Here is a 20915-nt window from a genome sequence, read left to right as displayed (position 1 = left end):
AGCAAATTTTTATTCAGGCATTGATAGTTAAGGTCTTAGTGTTCTTAATGTCCGCTGTCCCAGCTGACACTGACATGTTTCATGACACCACAAACACTAGACAATATATGGTTGTGCCTTTATTGTACATTTAATGAAATTAAAGCACAAGAATACAAAGGAAAATGTTTAGTGTAATATTTAGACTAAACTACACATTAAATGATTCTCAAAATGGCTTACTTGGCAATATAATTACAAAATCTCAGAAACGTTATACAATACCCTTTCTATTCTATTTTATTCTATTGTATATAATTTATGCAAGTGAAAAAGATAACATGTTTCAGCTAAAACACCCCCAAATCACTGCCCTTCAGCCTCTGGTAAGGGCAGCAGTGCTCTAGAGGAGAGTCTGTGAGGAAGAGCCTGTTGCTGAGGCTGAATAGGCTCAACATCACAGTGCTCTATTAGGGAGGAGGGAGGCAACAGGTGACCGTACCTGGTCCCTGCTCTGGGAGGATCCAGAGGTGGAAAGAAATACCTGAAGCAACAAAAAAAATGGAAGAAGACGAACCAACAAATACATGGACAGGGAGGAGACGATGACAGTGGGATACAGAGGGGAACACATAAAAGGAAGTAGGAATGAGAGATTAAAAAGATTAAATAATGCATGCATTCTCTAGAACCAAAAATAGGTAAGAAGTGAAGGGCCGATAGTTTAGTGATTATGTTTTTTGTAAAGATGTAGGTGTCATTCAACTGAAATAGATGAACCACTGGCAATCACCTTATTGAAATCAAAGCCATGTGGAACCTGTGACGGAATGAACAGAATGAAAAACTGCAGTTTTTATGCCATAACATATCTTACCTATCTTCACCAGTTATACCCCAGTATTCAGTTGGGACATGATGAGTCACATAAGAGATGTGCGTAAAAGGAAAAAGAATACACGCATGCTTGAGAAACCGAATTAGAAGGCAGAAGAAAATGGCAGAGAGATATAGTGTTAAAGCTCTTTTTAAAGGTGTGTGTGCTGTGTAATTAAAAGGGTAAACCATCGACAAACCACGTTGTAATCAAAACAAAGTAGAGGTCTTAAAAGTAGATACATCCGTCTTTAAGCCAAAAAAGAACCCATTGAGGTTCAGTGTATAAGATTTTGGAATCTATTGGCAAAGTTGCTTACAGAAATTGAAAATAATTTATTCATTTTCTTATTTTAAAGTAAGAATAATTTTCGTCGTTACCTTAGAATGAGTTCTTCATATGTTAAAATGGCTCTTCGAAAGAAACGGGTCGGAATGATTCACACTTGAGATCTGTTAGTTTTGTCATTGTGCCCAAATTTTACAGCTTCCCAGCCCTCTTGTCCAGTTGGTGGCTGTAACGCATCTCAAAGCTGGATCAACAACCACAGATAAGCACAAGAAGAAAAAAGAAGTAATCTACTCCCCTCTCAATTATTTTTAGTTTATTAATGTCTTAGCATAATGTTAACCCCCGCCCCCAAAAAGAATGTTGAAAACAACAGAGAAAAGTTGGAGACAAGAGATAGCTCTCCTTCTAAAGAGCTGTAATGCATCACTACTGTGGATGCATTATTAAGACTAGGATACTGGACCATATTCATAAGACTCTAAAAAGAGTTTTATAAGAATTGTTAGCTTCCACAAACGCTTTTAACTTGGGTTTCCAACCTAATGAATATGTGCAGTAGTGTTTTTCCCTCTGTCCCAAGCCGCAAGCTTCCCCCGGCCCATAGACTGCACGTTGTGCTGACTCTTAAATCGCTTCCTCTCAGGTCAAGGAAAGTTTTACAAACAAAAATTCATCATCTTCATGAGTGACAGCACTGTATCCCAGTCTTAAAAAAAACAAGTACATACATGAGCGGGTCATATCAAAGTCTGCCATGTTGCACTGCCATGATTTATCAGTAGCCTAGAAAAGACAAACCAAACAATGGTCCTTGAGCAGGCCTATCACGTTTGATGTGGCCACAGTGAGTTCTCCTTAATGCTTGCAATCTTCAACTTAACCACTAGATGTCACTAATCTTACACACTGCTCCTTAAAATGGTTGATCTACATATTCAGCGCAGACACAACTCATTCATTTCAAATGCATTGACAGAAGAGAAATTGGCAGCTGATGCAGATTGGACATTAGTAATATGCAGGATGCTGGTATATCTTTGGAGAGGTCAGCTGGCGCAGGGGAGGGGCAAAGGGAGCTCTCTTGCCAATCCTGCATGCAACAAGCAGTACAATACCACATTACTTCAACAATCCCCACCTCTGTCTTTGGTGTCATCAATGACTGTTATGCAATTAACTTTGCAAAATGTACTAAACAATCAAATTTGGTTACAGAGTTTTTCAACAGATTGTCACACAGTACACAGATCTTTTTTTACTCAGGTTAGAAGTGACTCAAAAACAACAAGCATGATAAATACAGGTTAAGTAAGAGGGTGTTAAGTTGAACATAAATACAGCCACCTACTGACTCTGATAACACAACAGTATAAACTCAAACACCGTTTGTCCATCTGCATTTTACTCTCTCTTTCACACAACATCAAATCATTATACCTGCTCATCTATAATCCGTATTTTAAAGCGGGGCTATGTAACTTTTGCCAAACAGACTACACTGTGGCAAAAAGTGACAAATGTGGAATGTAATAATGGTGAATGGCTAAACATTATGTAACTGTCACAAACATGTCCTTAACATGGCAATTTCTACATAAGATGTAACTAAAACAAGCTACTAAGCGTTACTGGTTATGACAGATCAAGTAAGACTTGATGAACAAAGTCCCTGAGTATAATTAATAGAGAAAGGATGATTATTGCCAATTAATTCAGTGTTTCATCTGTCAAGGAACAAATGTGTTATATCTTTTTTCAAAAGTAACAGTTTAGTCACTGGCTGTATTAATAATATTTCTGATGTTATTACAGTGTGTTAATGAGGTTCATTTAAGCTGTGCTTCAGCTCTGCAAAGAGTTTGGCAAGAGTTGCTCGAGGATACAATCAAGTGAAATGAGCTTTGATTTGACTTAAAATAATTTTAATTGATATAATTGAGGTGCAGTAGACTAAGCTAATCAAATCCCTTATTGTTTCCTAAATATTGTTAACAAACACAATGGTTTCTGTTTGAAATAAAAGTCACATATCAAATTTACATGAACAGGTTTATTTGACTTTTTATGTCATGAAAATGTTTAGCCCTAACTCTAACAATGCAACGTGGGAACACGAAACCACTCTTACAACATGCAGCAGTAAAAATCATGAGAAGATCACACAAAACATCCAACTTCACAGGCTTTATGCCGCCAACCTGTGTGCTGGAAGCCAAGCTCTTTGCAGGAGTGCAATATTTGATAAGTGCGAGCCTGGAGAGTTTGTCAGTGAGCAGCTGCAGTCCCAGTCAGTGTGAGGAATAGTAAGTTGTCAGTTCTGGCAGGCTTGGGTTGGAATGGGTGAGTGGCATCAGAAGCACCACACCACCTACCTTCCTGCAGACATCCCGTTCAGGGCATTCTGAGAGGTCTGAACTGAGGAGCCCACCACAGTGCTCATGGCTGTGGGCTGACCAGACGAGCCAGTGAGTGGGCTGCCGTCTCCCTTTAGGATGCCTGTGCACTTCCAGTTGTCCATGTAGTTAGCTGCAAAGGGACAAAGAATGTGACAATTAGTGCTCACAATGATATTTATTCTAATTTTACCTAAATACAAACATAGTGGAAATACAGTATATATTTGCACATATCAATCAATCAATCAATCAATCAACTTTTTGTTGTATAGCGCCAAATCATAACCAGAGTTATCTCGAGACACTTTACAGAAAGAGCAGGTCTAGACCGACTCTTTGTTAAGTTATTTAAAGAGAGGCCCAACATGAATCACCATGAGTAGCGTAAGAGTAGCACTTAGCAATTCGGCACATTGGCAGAAAAACTTCCTTTTAACAGGCAGAAACCTCGAGCAGAACCAGACTCATGTTGAACAGCCATCTGCCTCGACTGGATGGGCCGAAAATGGGATAGAAGGAGATGCAGGATAGAGACAGGCAAAGAGAGCAACAACAACATATGTTCTTGTTACCACAACAACATATGTCCTTGTTACATGAACAACATATGTCCTTGTTACATGAACAACAACAGACACATACACACATATACATAGCAAATGTATTTTTTCTACTGTGTTTTTGTCATTCTGAAGTAAGGGTCTTCACAGAACTACCTGGTCCATAAAACACTGTATCCCAAAGGGTGTAAGTTTTATTATTGTTAATCAGGTTTAGTCATGTTCTATTAGCATTGGTCAGAGGTCATTATGTGTAAAGCCCAAGTGCATCTGAGAAGACGTGATCAGCAGGGATGACGAAAGAAACATAAGTGCCGTGTGTTCAACGTGTGATAATTAAAGGAGCAATTCGCCCATGGAAAAAGCCACTGTCAGTCAAAGCTAGTGTAATTGATAGAAGCAATAATATTTAAATTGGCGGTATAGCTGTGGAGAAAGTTGTACAAACAGCTTGTGGTTTCTACATTCCTACAACAACCAGCAAGCATTGCGCCCCTCCCTCTGAAAAGAACGTCCCAGCGAGAGATGCGGGAGTGAAAAACTACTGTTTCGCTGCAGGCAATAGCTCTGAGGGGTACAGAATCCGAAATACGATGAGAATATACTGGAGGATCATCTAAGAGATATTCAGGTCCACAGTCTACATTTCAAACCTGATTATTTTGAACGAGACGTGACATCGGACTCGGAGGCGGGCATCCTAGATGAGGAAGTGTAGTTTAGCAAGCTCCCTGGCCTCCGCCAGATGACGCGTTTTACGTAGTCTTGCGGAGGTATTCCAGGGCCCATTGGAGAGGCGTATAGCGTCCTCCAAAGGCAAAGAGCCAAATTGCATTTTTTTTCTACCATAATGGCATTAGCTCCACATAATACCATGACAGGACTGATGTTGAAAATCGGCAAACTGGCCCTTTAAGCGGATAGAGGATCTGATTATAAGAGCAAAAGTAAGGTGAAAAAGTCGAGCAGCAGCGAGTCAGAGGCACAGGAGTGGAGGAAAGATGGGTTCTTCAGCTCTTCACTGAGGTGAACAAGACGTTAAAAGACAATTTATATAAAGGGATCAAAACTAGCAGATCACGTTCTGTTTCTGCCTCCTTCATAAAAACTGGCTGAAAAGATTAAGAAGGTAAGTTGTGTTTGGTATATTATATATGGAGGACTGTTATGGCTCGACAGGCACATCTCTGCAGCTCATTCCCCAACAACAAAATAATGACAATAGAACAAGATAAATTGAACATCTGAAACATGTTGAACATGAAGTGATTTCAATGTAGCGAGTCCCCGGAACCCACTGGTGCTGACTTGAGTGGATCCCTGGGAAATCGAATGGGTCCCCAATACATTTTTTGTTTCTTGTGAAAATGTAATGTTAAACTTGTGTATGGGGCTACACATTGGTGCAGTGGTAAGCACTGCTGCCTCACAGCTAGAAGATCACTGGTTCAAACCCCGGTTTGGGCAAGGGGGGCCTTTCTGTGCGGAGTTTGCATGTTCTCCTCTTGCATGCGTGGGTTCCCTCCAGGGTCTCCGGCTTCCTCCCACAGTCCTAAGACATGCTTGTAAGGTTAATTGGTGACTCTAAATTGCCCATAGGTGTGGGTGTGAGTGCGAAAGGTTGTCTGTCTCTATGTTTCGGCCCTGTGATTGACTGGCGACCAGTCCAGGGTGTACCCCGCCCTTCGCCCAATGGCAGCTGGGATAGGCTCCAGCCCCCCGCGACCCTGAACAGGATAAGCGGTATGGATCATGGATGGATGGATGGAAACTTGTGTATGATATGATATAGTTATAATTAACAGATATATTCATGTATGTTCAAAATGTCCAGTTGAATCTCTGTACGAGCTACGTAAGAGTTCAGGTCGGCCTTTTTGACCTGTGAAAACCTGAACTCTAAACAGAATTCTATTAATTTGTACTTACTAGCATCAAAATAATAAATAAAAGCAAAAACTAACGACACTAAATCAGTTGACAAATTATTTCACACTACATAGATTGATGCATTGAGCGCCTGTATCACCCCAACAAAAGAGAGAATTACAATTAATTACATTAACTCATCTCGGTTTGTGAAAACTGATTGACTGTGTCATCATTTTAAAATAGACTGATACCAACAATGCATCTGCCAAGTTACTTAATACAAGTGAGAGCCACTGTTTACATAAAACAACTTCCAGTATTGCTGTAACTATAATGAAAAGAAGACAGATAAACAAAATAACTACCTTTCCAGAGGCGAACGCAACCATCATCCCCGGAAGAGGCCAGCAGAGTGCTGGTGATGTTCCAGCTCACACGCCACACCTGGGAGTTGTGGTTGTCAAACTGAGCCACAATCTGCACCTCGAACTTGGTGGGCCCCGAAGACGTGCTTTCCTTCCTGACAGATGGTTGCAAGTTACAGAAAGTTAATTAACACAGTGGTAGGTTATCACTATTGTCATTTTTTAACAGTTTCAAGCATCTTTAAAAAAATAAATAAGAAGCCTGCATGAAATGTAAATGACATTACTGCTGCATATGTCAACTCTGACTGTACAGAGGGAAAAAACGGACTTTGTCACCTCATAGGAACAAGCTTAAAGATTCTGACATCTTTTGTTGCTATAGCGAGCACGTGGAATGACCTTCCCAGGTTTGGAGCAAACGCAATATCATGAACTGCATCAGTAACGGTCATCAGTGTCTCTGCTTTAGCATATTTCCTTTGAAAATTAAAACAAAACCATAAAAAACATATTATTTTTATCAAGAAGTTTTCATTGCATTTATATTATTAAATGTATAAAAGAGTGTCATACACAAAACTATAGAATTACTCACCTTGTGTTTTCATTATACTCATAAATCTGAACTTTGCCACCGTATGTTACACTACTGTCGTCACTCCCCACTGCAAACATTGGCGGGTGGGCACGAGAGCTGGGTGGTAGGGATAAATAAGACAAAATTACACTCACAGATACTCAAACTAGACGGTGTTATCTAAAAGACGACTGCAAACTGCCCAGACAGTGTGAAGCCACCTTAACAGGCTGTTCAGAGGTCGCTGGTCATAGTTTTGTATGTTAATGAGTTAACACTGATCTGCCAGAGAGTTTAAAAGGTAGAGCAATAAAAGTAACACATACATACAGTAAATATACAAAACTGTCTAAACACAAAAGGAACATTATAATGTTAATGTCTGCAGGATTTATGCAGAATTGTTGTATTAAATTATATTACCTTAGCAAGGAGGACTTGAATAAACTGGTCACTGATCGTATGTTGTGTTGTAGCTACTCAATACCAACACTCCAAAGCTTGTACAGACATTTCAATACCGTGTTTCGGAGCTTGTATCAAAGCTAGAATGTCACGACTGATGACATCTGCAGCTTCAAACATCACTGGTGCTTTGGATAGAGCTTAATTTAGTTTCACAGTTTTGGTAGACATTTATGTAACATTTAAACCTGATTCTAAGTAATATTGCAAAAAAAGTAATCTGCGAATTTAACGAATATCAGTCCCGTATACAATCTATTGCAACTATGAAGAGTCACATAAATATACACCATGAAGTTAAGAAACATGAGCCCACGGGACTACTCATACAACTACATGAACCAGGTTCATTAATGCTTTATGTCAGCAAAAATATTATATGAAAGATTCTCTTCAATTTCCCGAAAACATCAAATCGTATTCCTTGCTTAATTAAACAATAACTGAAACAATAAATCAATTATTAAAACTGTTGCCAGTTACGTTTCTGCCAATATAAATATCTTGGCATCTGGGTTGATAACAAATTCACATTCAAACCCCATATTGATGCACTCACAAAAAAATGTAAGCTTGGCTTCTTATACAGAAAGAAGTCTTGTTTCCCTCTGCCTTGTAGAAAGAGGATTGTGGAAGCAACCTTTCTTTCAGTGCTGGACTATGGGGATGTTATCTACAGACATGTGGCAACATCCACTCTTGCAGACTTAAATGTTGTCTACCACTCAGCCCTTAGATTTATAACTGGGGACAACTATGGCACCCATCACTGCCTTTTATATCAAAATGTGGGTTGGCCTTCTCTTTCGATTAGAAGAGACCAGCATTTGCTTTTATTTATTTATAAAGGGCTTCTTTAAAAAATTGCCTCTTTATTTGTCATCCCTTCTTGGATGGAGAGTTGCAAAACATAATACTCATTCACAGGACTGGTTAGTGCTGCATGTCCCCAGAGTTCACAGTGAACTAGGAAAGACTGCTTTTAAATTCTTCGCACCGAATGCTTGGAACAAATTACAGTGCACCTTAAAGCTTGACACTCTGTTTCCAATGGGTCAATTCAGAAATCTTCTCAAAAGTCTGATTGATCTCAGTTGTGATTGTTTTAAACTTCTTTAACTCGTTTTAATTTACCTTTATTCTTTGTATGGCTTTCATTGTATTATACTTATTATGGTGTTTTATGTTTTATTGTACTATTATGTACTCAGGTCTCTCTTAAAAATGAGATCTTGATCTCAATGGGACTTACCTGATTAAATAAAGGTTATTATTATAAATTAATTGATTTAGCTACACCTTACAACAAAAAATACAATAAAGCTCAGGCTGGGAATCCTCTGTACATTTTAATGTCACAACAGTTTTTGATAGAAAAGAAACTCACAGTCTAACCTTGAGGGGTTCCAAGAGATACAGCTGCAGCTCAGCTTGCAGGAGATCTCGTGCTGCAGGGACCACTGACTCAGGTTCATCACATCAGGAGCTTCGTAGATCCTCACCACTCCGTCCGCAGAACAGGTGGTGAGCATCAGGCCCATGTGTTTCGGGGCAAACTTCACATCAGTCACTGAAGTTCTACTGTCCACCAGTGTGGTTCTCTTTATCTGAACAGAAAAGCATTGAATGCTTGTTTCAGTTTTTGTATCAAACAGAAAACTATAGCAAACTGACACATTCTGTGTTAGTGGGGTTCACTACCATAATCACAAGTTACTGGGTATGATCAGTCTTAATGCTGCAATAGTAACTGAACTGGTGAGCTGTCTTTGTTTAAGAAATACATGTTTGTGAAGTGTATTGTGCTAATTTTAGTTTCACCTACCCAGTGGCTCAGTCCTCTCTGCTTGTCATTTGACTCCCCTACAATCTCTTCCCAGACAGCAGCTGTCCTGTCGAAGGAGCAGGAGGCCAAAACCTGGCCAAATTCTGGATGAGCCCACGTCACTCTCCACACCGATCCACTGTGTGTCTGCACGGATAAGAAATGAGCTTTAGTCAATAAAGCCCAACACCAGTTTAAGGCAAATGCACAAATGCAATATGTCCTTATGCTTTTGTCCTTGTCCTTATGACAAAGTGCTATTTGACCAGGAAAGCCTTGACAAGTGAAAACGGAACAAGCAGTAGCAGTTAGTTCCTACTGGTACCTTCCAGCTGGCTGTGCAGTGCCACTCTCCATTCTCACTTTTGTCCCAAACCTGAAAGAAAACAAGATGTGCAGCAATTGTTACTGTACTATGCAAAAGTTTAAATTAAAACGTTATTTAGACCCAACTGCAGCCACCTTAGCTTGTATGCTACAGGCACCGTAGCTAGCAAACTAACCTAATTCAAAAGGAGGAAGCTGCCTCCGATAGCCAGAATAAGCCAAAGATTTAGAAAATTACGACATATTATGTATTTTAATAACTGAACAATAAGGGTCGGTAAATACAGCAGTGAACTAAGGAAGTTGATAATGTAGCTAATGCTAGCAACCTAGGCTTGACAGCTAACGCTAACATGAGCAAAGTAATGCACATTTCATACTTAGTTACGTTACCTTGACACTTTGGTCACTGGAGCAAGTGGCCATTCTCCGGCCGTGAAAATCATACGACACATCGTGAATTAGATCTTTGTGGTCTGCTGCGATACTACGCGCTACAAACATGATTTCAACTATAATATGCCAGCAACATTAGCTTCCTAGCTAAATTGTCATGTGTCCACTTGTTTGTTCGTGTTCGTGTTCGTGTGTGTGTGTGTGAGTGAGTGTGCTTGTGCTTGGCGGGTCCGCGTAGAGTGTGCAGTAAGTATGTACACCACAAGGGGGCGCCTTCAAACCTTCTTCTTCTTTTTCTTCTGTTTCTTTTCTTCTTCTCCTTCTTCTTCTTCTTCTTCCTTTTGTTTTATTGGCGGTTGGCAAACAACTTTATGGTGCATTATCGCCACCAATTGGAATGGAGTGTGGATCGGGATTTTACTGTTTATTTTCTATTTAAAAAATAAATAAATAAATAAAACAAAGATAGTAATTATATTCTGTCTTTCAAACTAGTCCTTTTTAATACCGTAAAAAAAAACTATTATCTTTATCACCAGAATTACTTTGTAAAATATCATATAAATCCAATTTCATCGTAATTTCATTCAGTCTCATAACCAATAACCTCTCAGCCTCATACTTTTGACAGTAAATAGTAACATGCTCTACTGTTTCCTTTTATTACATAATTTACTATTTAATCCTGTGTCGCATTCAAACCAATTGTAAGTAAATATTTTATAAAGTAATTTATGATAACTTTAATTTTTAAACCTTTCATGTCAAATAACCATAATATAAGTTCAAAAAATATTAAAACGTAAAGCTATCATGTTTGTACTAGTAAGCAGGTAAATACAGTGTATCGTTACAGTTTTACCCTAAAGGGGTTGCCAGGTTAGGATATACCTGGATTTAATTTGTCACTCATATTGCATACTTTAGACGACAGTCTAAACGTAAATAATTGTAACATTTGCACATAACACTGTTACCAATTTATGTTTTTTAAATTGTGCTCGTTGTATAAAGTGAAAAGAAAATGCACACATTTTTAGATATTGTATATAATTCCGCTTGCTTCAACAAACTTAGCGCGGGTATGAAAAACTTTACTGAAAGACTTATGCCGATACATACAATAACTATGCAAATAAAAGTAAGTGGCTCAAATGGTTGTTATTTATTCTTTGGTTGGTTGAGATAAACACGTAACTGGCAACCCAAGTCAGTCAGCGTGCATGCAGTACTGTGCAGGAGCAGCAGACTCCCCGCAGGGATTCCCAGGGTTACACAGACTGCTGTTCAGATGGCTTATAGAAAGGAGTAACTTGTGAACAGCGCCGCAAACACTGTCTGATCATCCAGCGAGTGTCTCGGGGCACTTATTACGATATAATGGAGCAAGAATTTGAAGACATTGATTCGTCCGGGAGATGGCAAAACCTTTACAATGTAAGTAGTGACACTGGGCCTCTCGTGTTTCTATGACGATCGGTTGCTAACTTACTTAGCTTTAGTCAGCTAATTTGATAGCTACCCGTTTGACTCCTTCATAAATATTTGGTCACTTTTAGCTTTTTGCGAATCATTTTGTTGTGTTAATAACAGACTTCACCACACTGCGTAGAGCCAAAACATGGGGCTATGTACTTAGTGAAGACGAATGAGAAAGTAACTTAGCAGCGCGCGCTAGTAGTCGCTGACTTCCGTAGCTAGAAAACGTGCAGCGGCACAGTCCTCACAGTTGAGCTCAGTTTGCTAATGCTGGCTGACGCTAGCAGACGTCAGCTGCAGTTTCTGAGAACTGTTCAGGACTTCCAGAGAAAAGCGCATGTGTTTCACCACCAGCTGTCTAAGAGAGCCCAGCATTTAGTTTATAATATTTCTGATCCGGTTTAATTTTGCCTTTGATTTCGTAATACGGTATGAAACCACTAAGTAGAGGATAACATTTTTTTTAGAGATGTTTTATAGCCAACGGTTACCCTCTTTTAAAGTTTCAGTGCAACATTGTCCTGAGCTGCTATTAGGAAAACATTTTGTGCTTGCTAGAGAAAATAAATGTATTTATAAGAATTTCATGCAAGAAATAGTACCTCAGTCACTCGCTTACCACAGCATCCAGTTTACAGTTTTACTGAGAAGTGATGGAATTCAAGGTAATTTCAACACCCTGAGAAGGGGGTTTGTTTCCCCCATGTTTACTCAAATGTTGAAACTCCTCTGGTGTCTGTCAAAGTTTAGTTTTGTAGTTGGGTAGCTCTTATTTTTTATAAGTATTATACTTTATGTTGTATCTGTATGTATCTGTGAAAAAGAAACAGCTGAGGCTTGGACATTTTCTTGGCCGCACCTAATACAGATTATGAAAAGAATCGCTGTCCTGTGTTGTTTTTCCAACACAGGACACAGACATTGTATTAAAGAGTGTATGTTTATACAACTATGCACAACTTTATCTCACATCATGTCTTCCATCACTAGTATGTCACAGACAACTTTCTACTTGTCTTTTTGTCTCCAACAGGAGATTCGCAACCAAGCCAGTGAATATCCTTACAAAGTGGCAAAACTTCCAGTGAATCGGAATTTGAACCGCTACAGAGATGTCAGCCCATGTGAGTCGTATGATGAATAAGGTTATTAGTCAAAATGTGTATCATTGCAAATTGCATCTTTGTGATTATGTAATTCCTCTATGATCTTTCATCTGGTTTCAGATGATCACAGTCGTGTAAAACTTGAAAACTCTGAAAATGACTACATCAATGCAAGTTTAGTCATGGAGGAAGAAGCCCAAAGAGCTTACATTCTTTCTCAGGTACGTTTTAGTACGAGCAATGTAAATGTCAATGGGTGTACGCAGTTGAGGCCTCTATTTGTATACAACCAAGATGACTGCTGCTTATATGGAACATTTAAATCCCCTATTGCTTCAGTATTTAATAAACTGGATGGTACTTGACATTATGTACCAAATGGTACGTGTTGGCAACTAAATTATGTCAACACCTTTGTATTAGTTTGAATCAGTGGCTATCTGTATGTGGCAACAGAACACTAGCAAAGCCACCTCCTGCTACATCACACATTTCTTTCCTCTAATTGGCTGTAAGGAGACCTTTTGGTCAGAGCCCATTGATGATGCCCATTGGAAATCAGAAATGAACTGAGAGATTCCAGATTAATTTGCATTTGGGAATGGATCTGGCCAAAGTATTTTTTTTCTATGTTATTTTTTTCCCTTTTACTTTCACAGGGGCCTTTGAGGAATACCTGTGGTCATTTCTGGCTGATGATTTGGCAGCAGTGTTCCAAAGCAGTTATAATGCTCAACAGAGTAATTGAAAAGGGATCTGTGAGTACACTTTAGCACCTGCACACACTGAATTCTTAAACCCCCTTGTTGCCTTTTGTACTGTAATGTTCTAACAGACATTTTTCTAGGTGTCAATTCTTGTTCGTGATATTAGCTTTAGACATTCTTGCTACACAAGAACTTTGTTAACGCGTCTTCAGACCAAAAAACGAATTCAATTTTTTGTGCAGCATGATGAACTAGAAAATCAATGCAAATAAGTGAATACTTTCAGACAAGGCCCAAGTTGATTTTTTTTAAACAGAGAGGGATGATCTGAACACCATTTGGAATAACAAGTAATTTAGGGTTGTTGTCTTTTGAACAACGCTTGATTTTGTAACTTTCTTTACAAATCTCCATCACGATGTAATTAATTATGTTTTCTTTCTACCCGTTTATTGTAATTACATCACATTAAATATTTTTGTTTTGTGTTAATACGGCAGCAGGACAGATTTAAGCCGACTTGCTAGATGCATTGAAACTGAAACTCCCCACAGACCGATTGAGAGGCATCAAGCAGAAATTTGTTTACCTTTTGGTCTGAAAATGGCTTTAATACAAAAACATCTGAAAACTGTTTTCTTCTTATATCCACGGGAGAAAAAAATAATCTCACTGTATTTGAATATTATTTATAAGTGCTTGCAGAGCGGAATTGTATTTTGAAAAAAATATTTATTCTAGCTATCTGCTGCTTTTCTCTACACGTTCCACAACAACAACTCTTCATCAACTTTCTTATTTGTCATTCCTAGGATCCTCTCTAGGTATGTTTTCAGATATATAGGAACTTTTACAGTCTTATTATACTGTAGTTGTTAGGGTTAGGGTTAAAGTCAGTTAGATCTTTCACGGAAACAGCTTTTTTTGAGTTGTGGAAACAAGTCCAATGGAGGTTAATATCACAGTACTATTGGCTATATTGACTCTGAGGATAAGAGTAAATTAAAAGTGCTGTGTGTACATCACACTTTCTTTTACATTGGTAGTAGTATTTCATGATAAAGATACATTCCATGAATTCAATCCCTTATAAATAAATACTGTGACACAGCGGGGTCACTTTGTTTAAAGGATTCAATCAGTGTGCATTAATTCTAAATGAGTCCTGATTCACCACCACACAACTTGGACTATGTGTCTTCTGAAGACAAAATTTATTTTTGTCCTAACAGGAAAAGTGTGCACAGTACTGGCCCACCACAGAGGAGCTACAGATGTCTTTCACAGACACGGGGTTTGTTGTCAGGCTACTTTCTGAGGAGGACCAATCCTATTACACAATCCGAGTCCTAGAACTGCAAAACACAATGGTGAGCGTGAGAGGCAGATTATTAGATAATCACTTTTTTTTTAGAAGCTGAGTGGTGTAATTTCAGAGATGATATTTTGTGAGATGAAAACTGCTGTGTGTCTGGTCTGTTAATGTATTAGAGAATAATTTTTAACTTGTGTAACTTCATTTTGACTCCATTTTAAGGGCAGCTGCCACTGGTCCTGATAATTTAACTCTCCTAATTTGTATTATTTTAAATGGTATTTAGTATTGTAAAAACGGAGCATACACAGCATGTATGAAGATGATAAATTGTATGAATTCATGTGGTGGCTGATGTTTTCATAGTGACAAATCAGCCCAGTCATGCAGAACCTTGTCTATACAATGATCCAATCATGGCTGACATTGCATATCTTCTGTTGTAGACGAGGGAATCCAGGGAGATTTACCACTTTCACTACACGACGTGGCCTGACTTTGGTGTCCCAGAATCTCCCGCCTCTTTCCTAAACTTCCTCTTCAAGGTTCGGGAGTCTGGCTCATTGGGCCCAGAACACGGGCCCTCGGTAGTGCACTGCAGCGCTGGGATTGGACGCTCCGGGACCTTTGCCCTGGTTGACACCTGCCTGGTCTTGGTGAGAACAGGGAGAGGGAATGTCACCAAAAACAGGCAACATGAAAGAGACAAGTTGTTAAGATTGACAACAAAGAGTTAAAATGTTACTCAAGAATTTCAAGTTATGGCAAGAGAGCAGGATGAGATTAGTTACTTATTTAGTAATAGCTATAAAGGGAGACGTTGCAGCATGTTGGATGCATTTTCAGGCATCAGTTGATACCTTGGAAATAGGGAGAAAAAAAAGATTGCCATTTTAAAATTGAAAAGGTTATTGCAGTCAGTGGTGACATCAGTAAATGCTTTACGAGCATTGATGCATCAGTATTAGTGGGCGTGTGAGTGTAACTACTTTGAAACAATGAGAAAACCACATTATATTTCATTGTTTCACCGCCTAGTTTTAATTTACAGTGATTGTAACTTTTAACTTCCTCTTTATGTCACTCAGCCACCACCGCTCTCTCTCTTTTGCTCTTGGCAGCTTAGGGTTGAAAATATGACTATTGACCTTTTTTATTTTTTAAAAGCTTCAGTGCTTTTCGTTATCATGGGACTTAAAAATGATGAGAGATTGTATCCTTATAAAACACATGGTATAGAAAAGTTTCGAAGTATTGATCATTTTGTCAACCTTAGTCACAGGGTAAAAGTACTTCGGCAGAACAAGTACCTTAACTTTGATACTTAAAGTAGATTTTGCTTACAATACTTCTGTACAGTTACATAAGTAGGATTATGGAAGCAGGACTTGTAAGAGATCTTTGTTGTTGTACTGTTACCTTCTACTGTAGTGTTACAAACTTTCAGATTGTGTCGATTTTGGCAACCCCTGTGGTCAAAGCTGTACCTCTGATCTCTTTGCTGATTTTGTCCTGTTCATGCTTAAGTTGTGGTTTCTAACAAAAAATCTCATCCTGCTTTCTTTAACAGTCGTGTTTTACTTGCTGTGAGTCTTTGCTGTGGAAAATATAAACAAAGGCACTGTGCAGTTAATCACTCTGTCTGTACCCCCCACTAGCAGTTTAAGACATTAAAAATAAGTATATAGAAATCAATCTTGTCGCTGATGGTCTGGTTTGCTTTTATAGGTCATATAAGAGTAATCAGAAACTGTTTCATGACCAGAAAAAACCTCCTCACAGGAGCTTTAAGTAAAGGATCTGAATTCTTTTTTCTCCATATTCTGTCTCAGTTCCTTTTGCCATAGCTTGAATTTTTGAATAGTTCTATTCCCCCCTGGGATTCCGGAGATACCTTTTTCATGACCAATTTTAAAGTTCAGCATGCATATTAACTTCAAGTTTTTATAGATTTACCCCTGTTCCACCACTTCTTCATCAAAGTCTTCGCGTCTTTCAGATTCCTGTACTGAAAATATAGAGCTGTGACCAGTAACAGGAAATGTTAGCCTCCATAGCTTTCTGCCAGAAAGATGGTACCCATACTCAGTTGTACAAGTTACATAGGGCAAGAACAGGCGTTCAGGGTGCAGAGTGCTAACGCAAAAGGCATTATTATCTCAATTACACGTCAGTGTAAACCTTAAAGATTTGTACGCTATTTTGTGACCAAATAGTTGCATAATGTTGCTTTAAGCCTTATATTCCCCTTTTTAGATGGTCAAAGCTGCCAGCTGTGTACTCAACAATCTTTAACCTATTACGCTGCCCTAAAAAGTACCATAATAATGTCCCAGTTTGATTTATTAAAGGAAAAATGTAAAGGAAAATGAGTCTTGTCTCACCTTTACAGGTCATGTGTAGAAGATCAAGATCCTATGTGTTGCACATTATGACAAACACCAAACTGACTGGGAACTAGCCCATACTTATTCTCAGTTCGTAACCTGCTTGGTAGGGGATCCCTGTGTACTCATGAAAACCTAAAACAGAAACCCTGAACCTCACATTACCATGCATGATTGTCAGCATGATATTAACTTGGGCTAACTTGTCTGAATAGGTTCAGTATTTAGTGAGTACACAGGCTTAGCTGCAGAGTCTTTTTATCTGTATTCTAAACATGTTAATCTGTTTTGCAGATGGCCAGGAGGAAAAACCCATCATCAGTGGACATACAGAAGGTGCTCCTTGACATGAGGGAATACCGCATGGGTCTGATTCAGACCCCCGACCAGCTCCGCTTCTCTTACATGGCTGTCATTGAGGGAGCCCGGCTCATCCTGACTGACACCACAGAAGCCAAGGTAGCTTGGTCAAAAGGCTGTTTAGACTGTGATGAACTGATTTACACCTTGTTGGTGAGCTCCAGTGGCAGTGAAACTCTGATGGCTGAGACTGGACAGATGAATGCCAAAGTCTGCAAACCTAAATTGCAACAGAATAGAGGCTCTTACTGAAACCATAATACAGAAGCTGTAACTGTTTCAAGCTTTCAGTTTTACTTTTAAAACTATGATCAGGAGCAATTGGCTTAAAACTGCAGCAATGCTTCTGTCCTTTTGTTTTTTGGAATGATTCTTTCGGACAAATTTCAGTTAGCCACCATTTCAACTTCACAACTGGATATTATGGAAATAGATTTTTTGTTTTAGTGTTATTATAATGTAATATATTTGCCATCAATGATGTATCTTTAAGACATCCCACACAACACACCTACTACACAAAGTGACTGTGTGCCAGCAACCACAGTGCCAGGACTTAACTTTTACACTTTAAACTAAAATTGTATTAACACAAAGGAGAATTTGGCCATCAAGACATTTACTTATTGACAGGTGTAGAGGTTATGGGAGACTAAACATGTCCAAAATGTTTCCTTAGTTGGGAAGTAACTTGCTTTAAAAGTAGAGTACCCTATCTATCTAAGTTGGGACGAAACTTAATTTTTCTTGTGTTACGTCTTTTTGTCTTGTCCTCTGTAACAGAACAAGCAGAGAGTGATTTCCAGAGAGGACTTTGAGCCAGATCTGCCCCCTCCACCACCTCCCCCCAGACCTCACTTAAACGACAGCAGGCCTAACGGTCAGCCAGGACCCTGTCTGGAGCCACAAACTGCATCTGGAGACCACCTACCTGCAGGGGAGCCAGACAGCATCGCAGAAAACTCTGGACAGTAAGTAACAACTTATGACTCCTTAAATGTCCATTACCACGCTGGTGAATGCGGCGATTTGGCAGACTTGGCACACCAATTGGCGCCTCCTTGCAAAAAGCGAGACCTGCCATACATCAGGGAAGATTAAGACAGGACATCAATATCATTCTGGCTTCCAAATAATCAAATAACATCCATGCTGTCATCCATGCTGGCATTTATTTGTGAACGATGAAAACTAACGTCCCTTTTGCCCAAATAGGCCGCCATTGTTTTTTCAGCTAACAATCATGTGGTATCTGTGGTTAACTGACAGATAATACATTTAACCAACTTTTGTGGCAACCGCTGTTGAGGTGTTTAGCTGTTTACCAACGCTCTGTTTTGCCTATAATATCAATGCAAATGACTATTTCAAACTATGAGGTTGAGTTTGTACTGATACCTTCACTCTTTTATTCTTTGGAACATCAGCTGCACAGGCAGACAGTAGACGGCAAACGGATGTCATTTTAATGGATGAGAGCAGGACTGTTAAATGTGGTGAGGCCAGCAGAGATCCCCGGCAACGGAAACAGCAGACGGCATTGCCATCCAAAGTCAAAATTGTTTTAACTTTTTACCATCCTCCGCAACAGAATTTACAGCTGGATGTGATGTACCTCCCTATCACAACAAGAAACATGGGCGATCTTGACAACAAGAACATTATTATTTTGGTTCAACAGCACCCTACACTTGATGACCACATGCGCTTTTGTTTTTTTGTTGTTTTTGTTGTTTCTTTTTTCAGACGCAGATAAACAAAGTGCAGTTCTCCTTTCACTATCCATATTGTAAATGGAAGAATTCACTTATGTTTTAAGGGAAATCTAACAATAATTTTATGTTTGCAATAGAATATCAATAAAAATAAGCAATAATTAGATCAAATGATGATGAAATAAATGTATTGATTATAGTTTATTTAACATCACCATAGCAACATCTCGTCAGGCGTGTTTCATTTTGCCGTCCTGCCATTCTGGGAGTGTTGTCCATCTGCTGTCTACCATCTGCCTGAATCCATGCGAATGCAGCATAAGACTGATGCAATTTTTTCACACTGTTGTTGGCTAACTACTTACCCTTAACCATCTCTTATTTCAGTGTCAGAAAGCGGCACCGCGAGGAGAGGATTGCCAGCACCACACAGAAGGTCCAACAGATGAAACAGAGACTGACCGACTCGGAGAGGAAACGAGAGAAGTGGCTCTACTGGAGACCCATCCTTCTCAACGTGGGTGCTGGGGCAGCTTTGGCAGTGGGCCTGCTGGTGTGCTGGATATACTCCCAGTGAAACACTCGGTCACTTATAAGTGACTCCTATTTTGCACCAGTACCTGGGATTAGGTACTTCTCTAGGTAGATTTGGATGGTAATATGTGCATAACTGAGGGTATTTATTTCTTAAGGTCAAAATGCGGGAGCGCTAGATCAAATGATTGTGTGTATATTTTTCATGTAAGATCTTAACAAATATAGTAACATCTCAGGATCTTGGTGCCAGCACGATGATTTTATTTCCTTTCTTCTTGTCACTGTTGATGAATGTACTGTATCATAGCAAATCGCTTTGAAAGAAACTTACTAAAGGTGCAGTACAAAGCAAAAAAATATATATTCTAACAGGTTTGTTTTTGCATTCTTTATTTTTAATGATCAGGTGTGTTGATCATCTGTGGACATATTTTACATTTCAAAATAGCTTGTGTTGACTGTCCAGCCAACCTTAGATAGGAAGACTGTAGAGCCTAGAAGTCAGCTATTTTTTTGTTGTTGATGTTGTTCTGTAATCTGTAATGAAACTTGCATTTCATGCATGCATTTAGAGGTTTTCCAGTGCACCACTTGTTCTTCCATTCACATTCATCAGGGCATCCTGATATGGCCAGATATATATTTTTTGTGACTGGACACCTTATGGGGAGCTGCCTTGCTGAGGTTTCAAACTCTGCTAGAATGTTAACCTTTCATTTTCTCTTATATGAGCACGATTTTTTCATAGATCTTTTTTTGTATAAGCTGTCTGGTCCCTCACCGCATAGAGCGTGTATTCACCCACTGGATGGGTGTGTGTGTGTGTGTGTGTGTGTGTGTGTGTGTGTGTGTGTGTGTGTGTGTGTGTGTGTGTGTGTGTGTGTGTGTGCGTGTGCGTGTGCGTGTGCGTGTGCGTGTGCGTGTGCGTGTGCGTGCGCGCGTGCGTGTGCGTGTGTGCGTGCGCGCGTGCGTGTGCGTGTGCGTGTGTGCGTGCGCGCGTGCGTGCGTGCGTGTGTGTTCAGGTTATCCCACTGTTGTTTTTGAGGAAACCAAAGCAAGGCTGTTCTGACTTGGAAGAATACAGCCAAACAAGCTGTTAAATGAAAAACCTTGTACTCCAAATGTGTGGAATGTAATTTCTGTTGAATCTTTGACATAACTAACACCTGCATTACACAGTGATAGCATCGCACATTGCGTGTGACTTCATAATTTGAACCCATAGCATCAAGGAACAGGTTTTCAATCGACTGGGACCAATAAAAAGCTATATTAGTGCAATTAAAAAGTTGGAGCAGAGCACTTCATAAATTCCAGTGAGGATAGTGACGGCAACATACATCTTTACCCTTTTGTTTGCTGGTTGAGATAGCTTT

The 20915-nt window shown here is 39.3% G+C and overlaps 2 protein-coding genes across 2 annotated transcripts; one reads left to right on the top strand and one right to left on the bottom strand.

The window, feature by feature from the left end:
• Positions 1-221: 221 nt before the first annotated feature.
• On the bottom strand, positions 222-10131 carry seh1l (SEH1-like (S. cerevisiae)). Its single transcript, XM_069655773.1, has 9 exons — positions 9931-10131; positions 9536-9586; positions 9211-9357; positions 8781-8992; positions 6939-7037; positions 6680-6820; positions 6341-6495; positions 3520-3673; positions 222-523 (listed from the first exon to the last, which is right to left on the bottom strand). Exons 1-9 carry the CDS (start codon positions 10039-10041, stop codon positions 346-348), a joined length of 1248 nt encoding a protein of 415 aa, XP_069511874.1. The 5' UTR covers positions 10042-10131; the 3' UTR covers positions 222-345.
• Positions 10132-11197: 1066 nt separating this feature from the next.
• ptpn2a (protein tyrosine phosphatase non-receptor type 2a) lies at positions 11198-20426 on the top strand. Its single transcript, XM_069656002.1, has 9 exons — positions 11198-11370; positions 12446-12536; positions 12639-12739; positions 13178-13276; positions 14458-14595; positions 14987-15196; positions 17222-17386; positions 18071-18258; positions 19390-20426. The coding sequence occupies exons 1-9, from the start codon at positions 11314-11316 to the stop codon at positions 19577-19579; spliced, it is 1239 nt and encodes a 412-aa protein (XP_069512103.1). The 5' UTR covers positions 11198-11313; the 3' UTR covers positions 19580-20426.
• Positions 20427-20915: the final 489 nt, after the last annotated feature.

Source organism: Semicossyphus pulcher, unplaced genomic scaffold, assembly GCF_022749685.1.
Source record: "Semicossyphus pulcher isolate SPU_LCO1_2020_fin unplaced genomic scaffold, fSemPul1.0.p SCAF_9, whole genome shotgun sequence".
Classification (NCBI taxonomy): domain Eukaryota; kingdom Metazoa; phylum Chordata; class Actinopteri; order Labriformes; family Labridae; genus Semicossyphus; species Semicossyphus pulcher.
The sequence above is the reverse complement of the archived record's forward strand: the minus strand, read 5'-3'. Positions and strand labels throughout refer to the sequence as shown.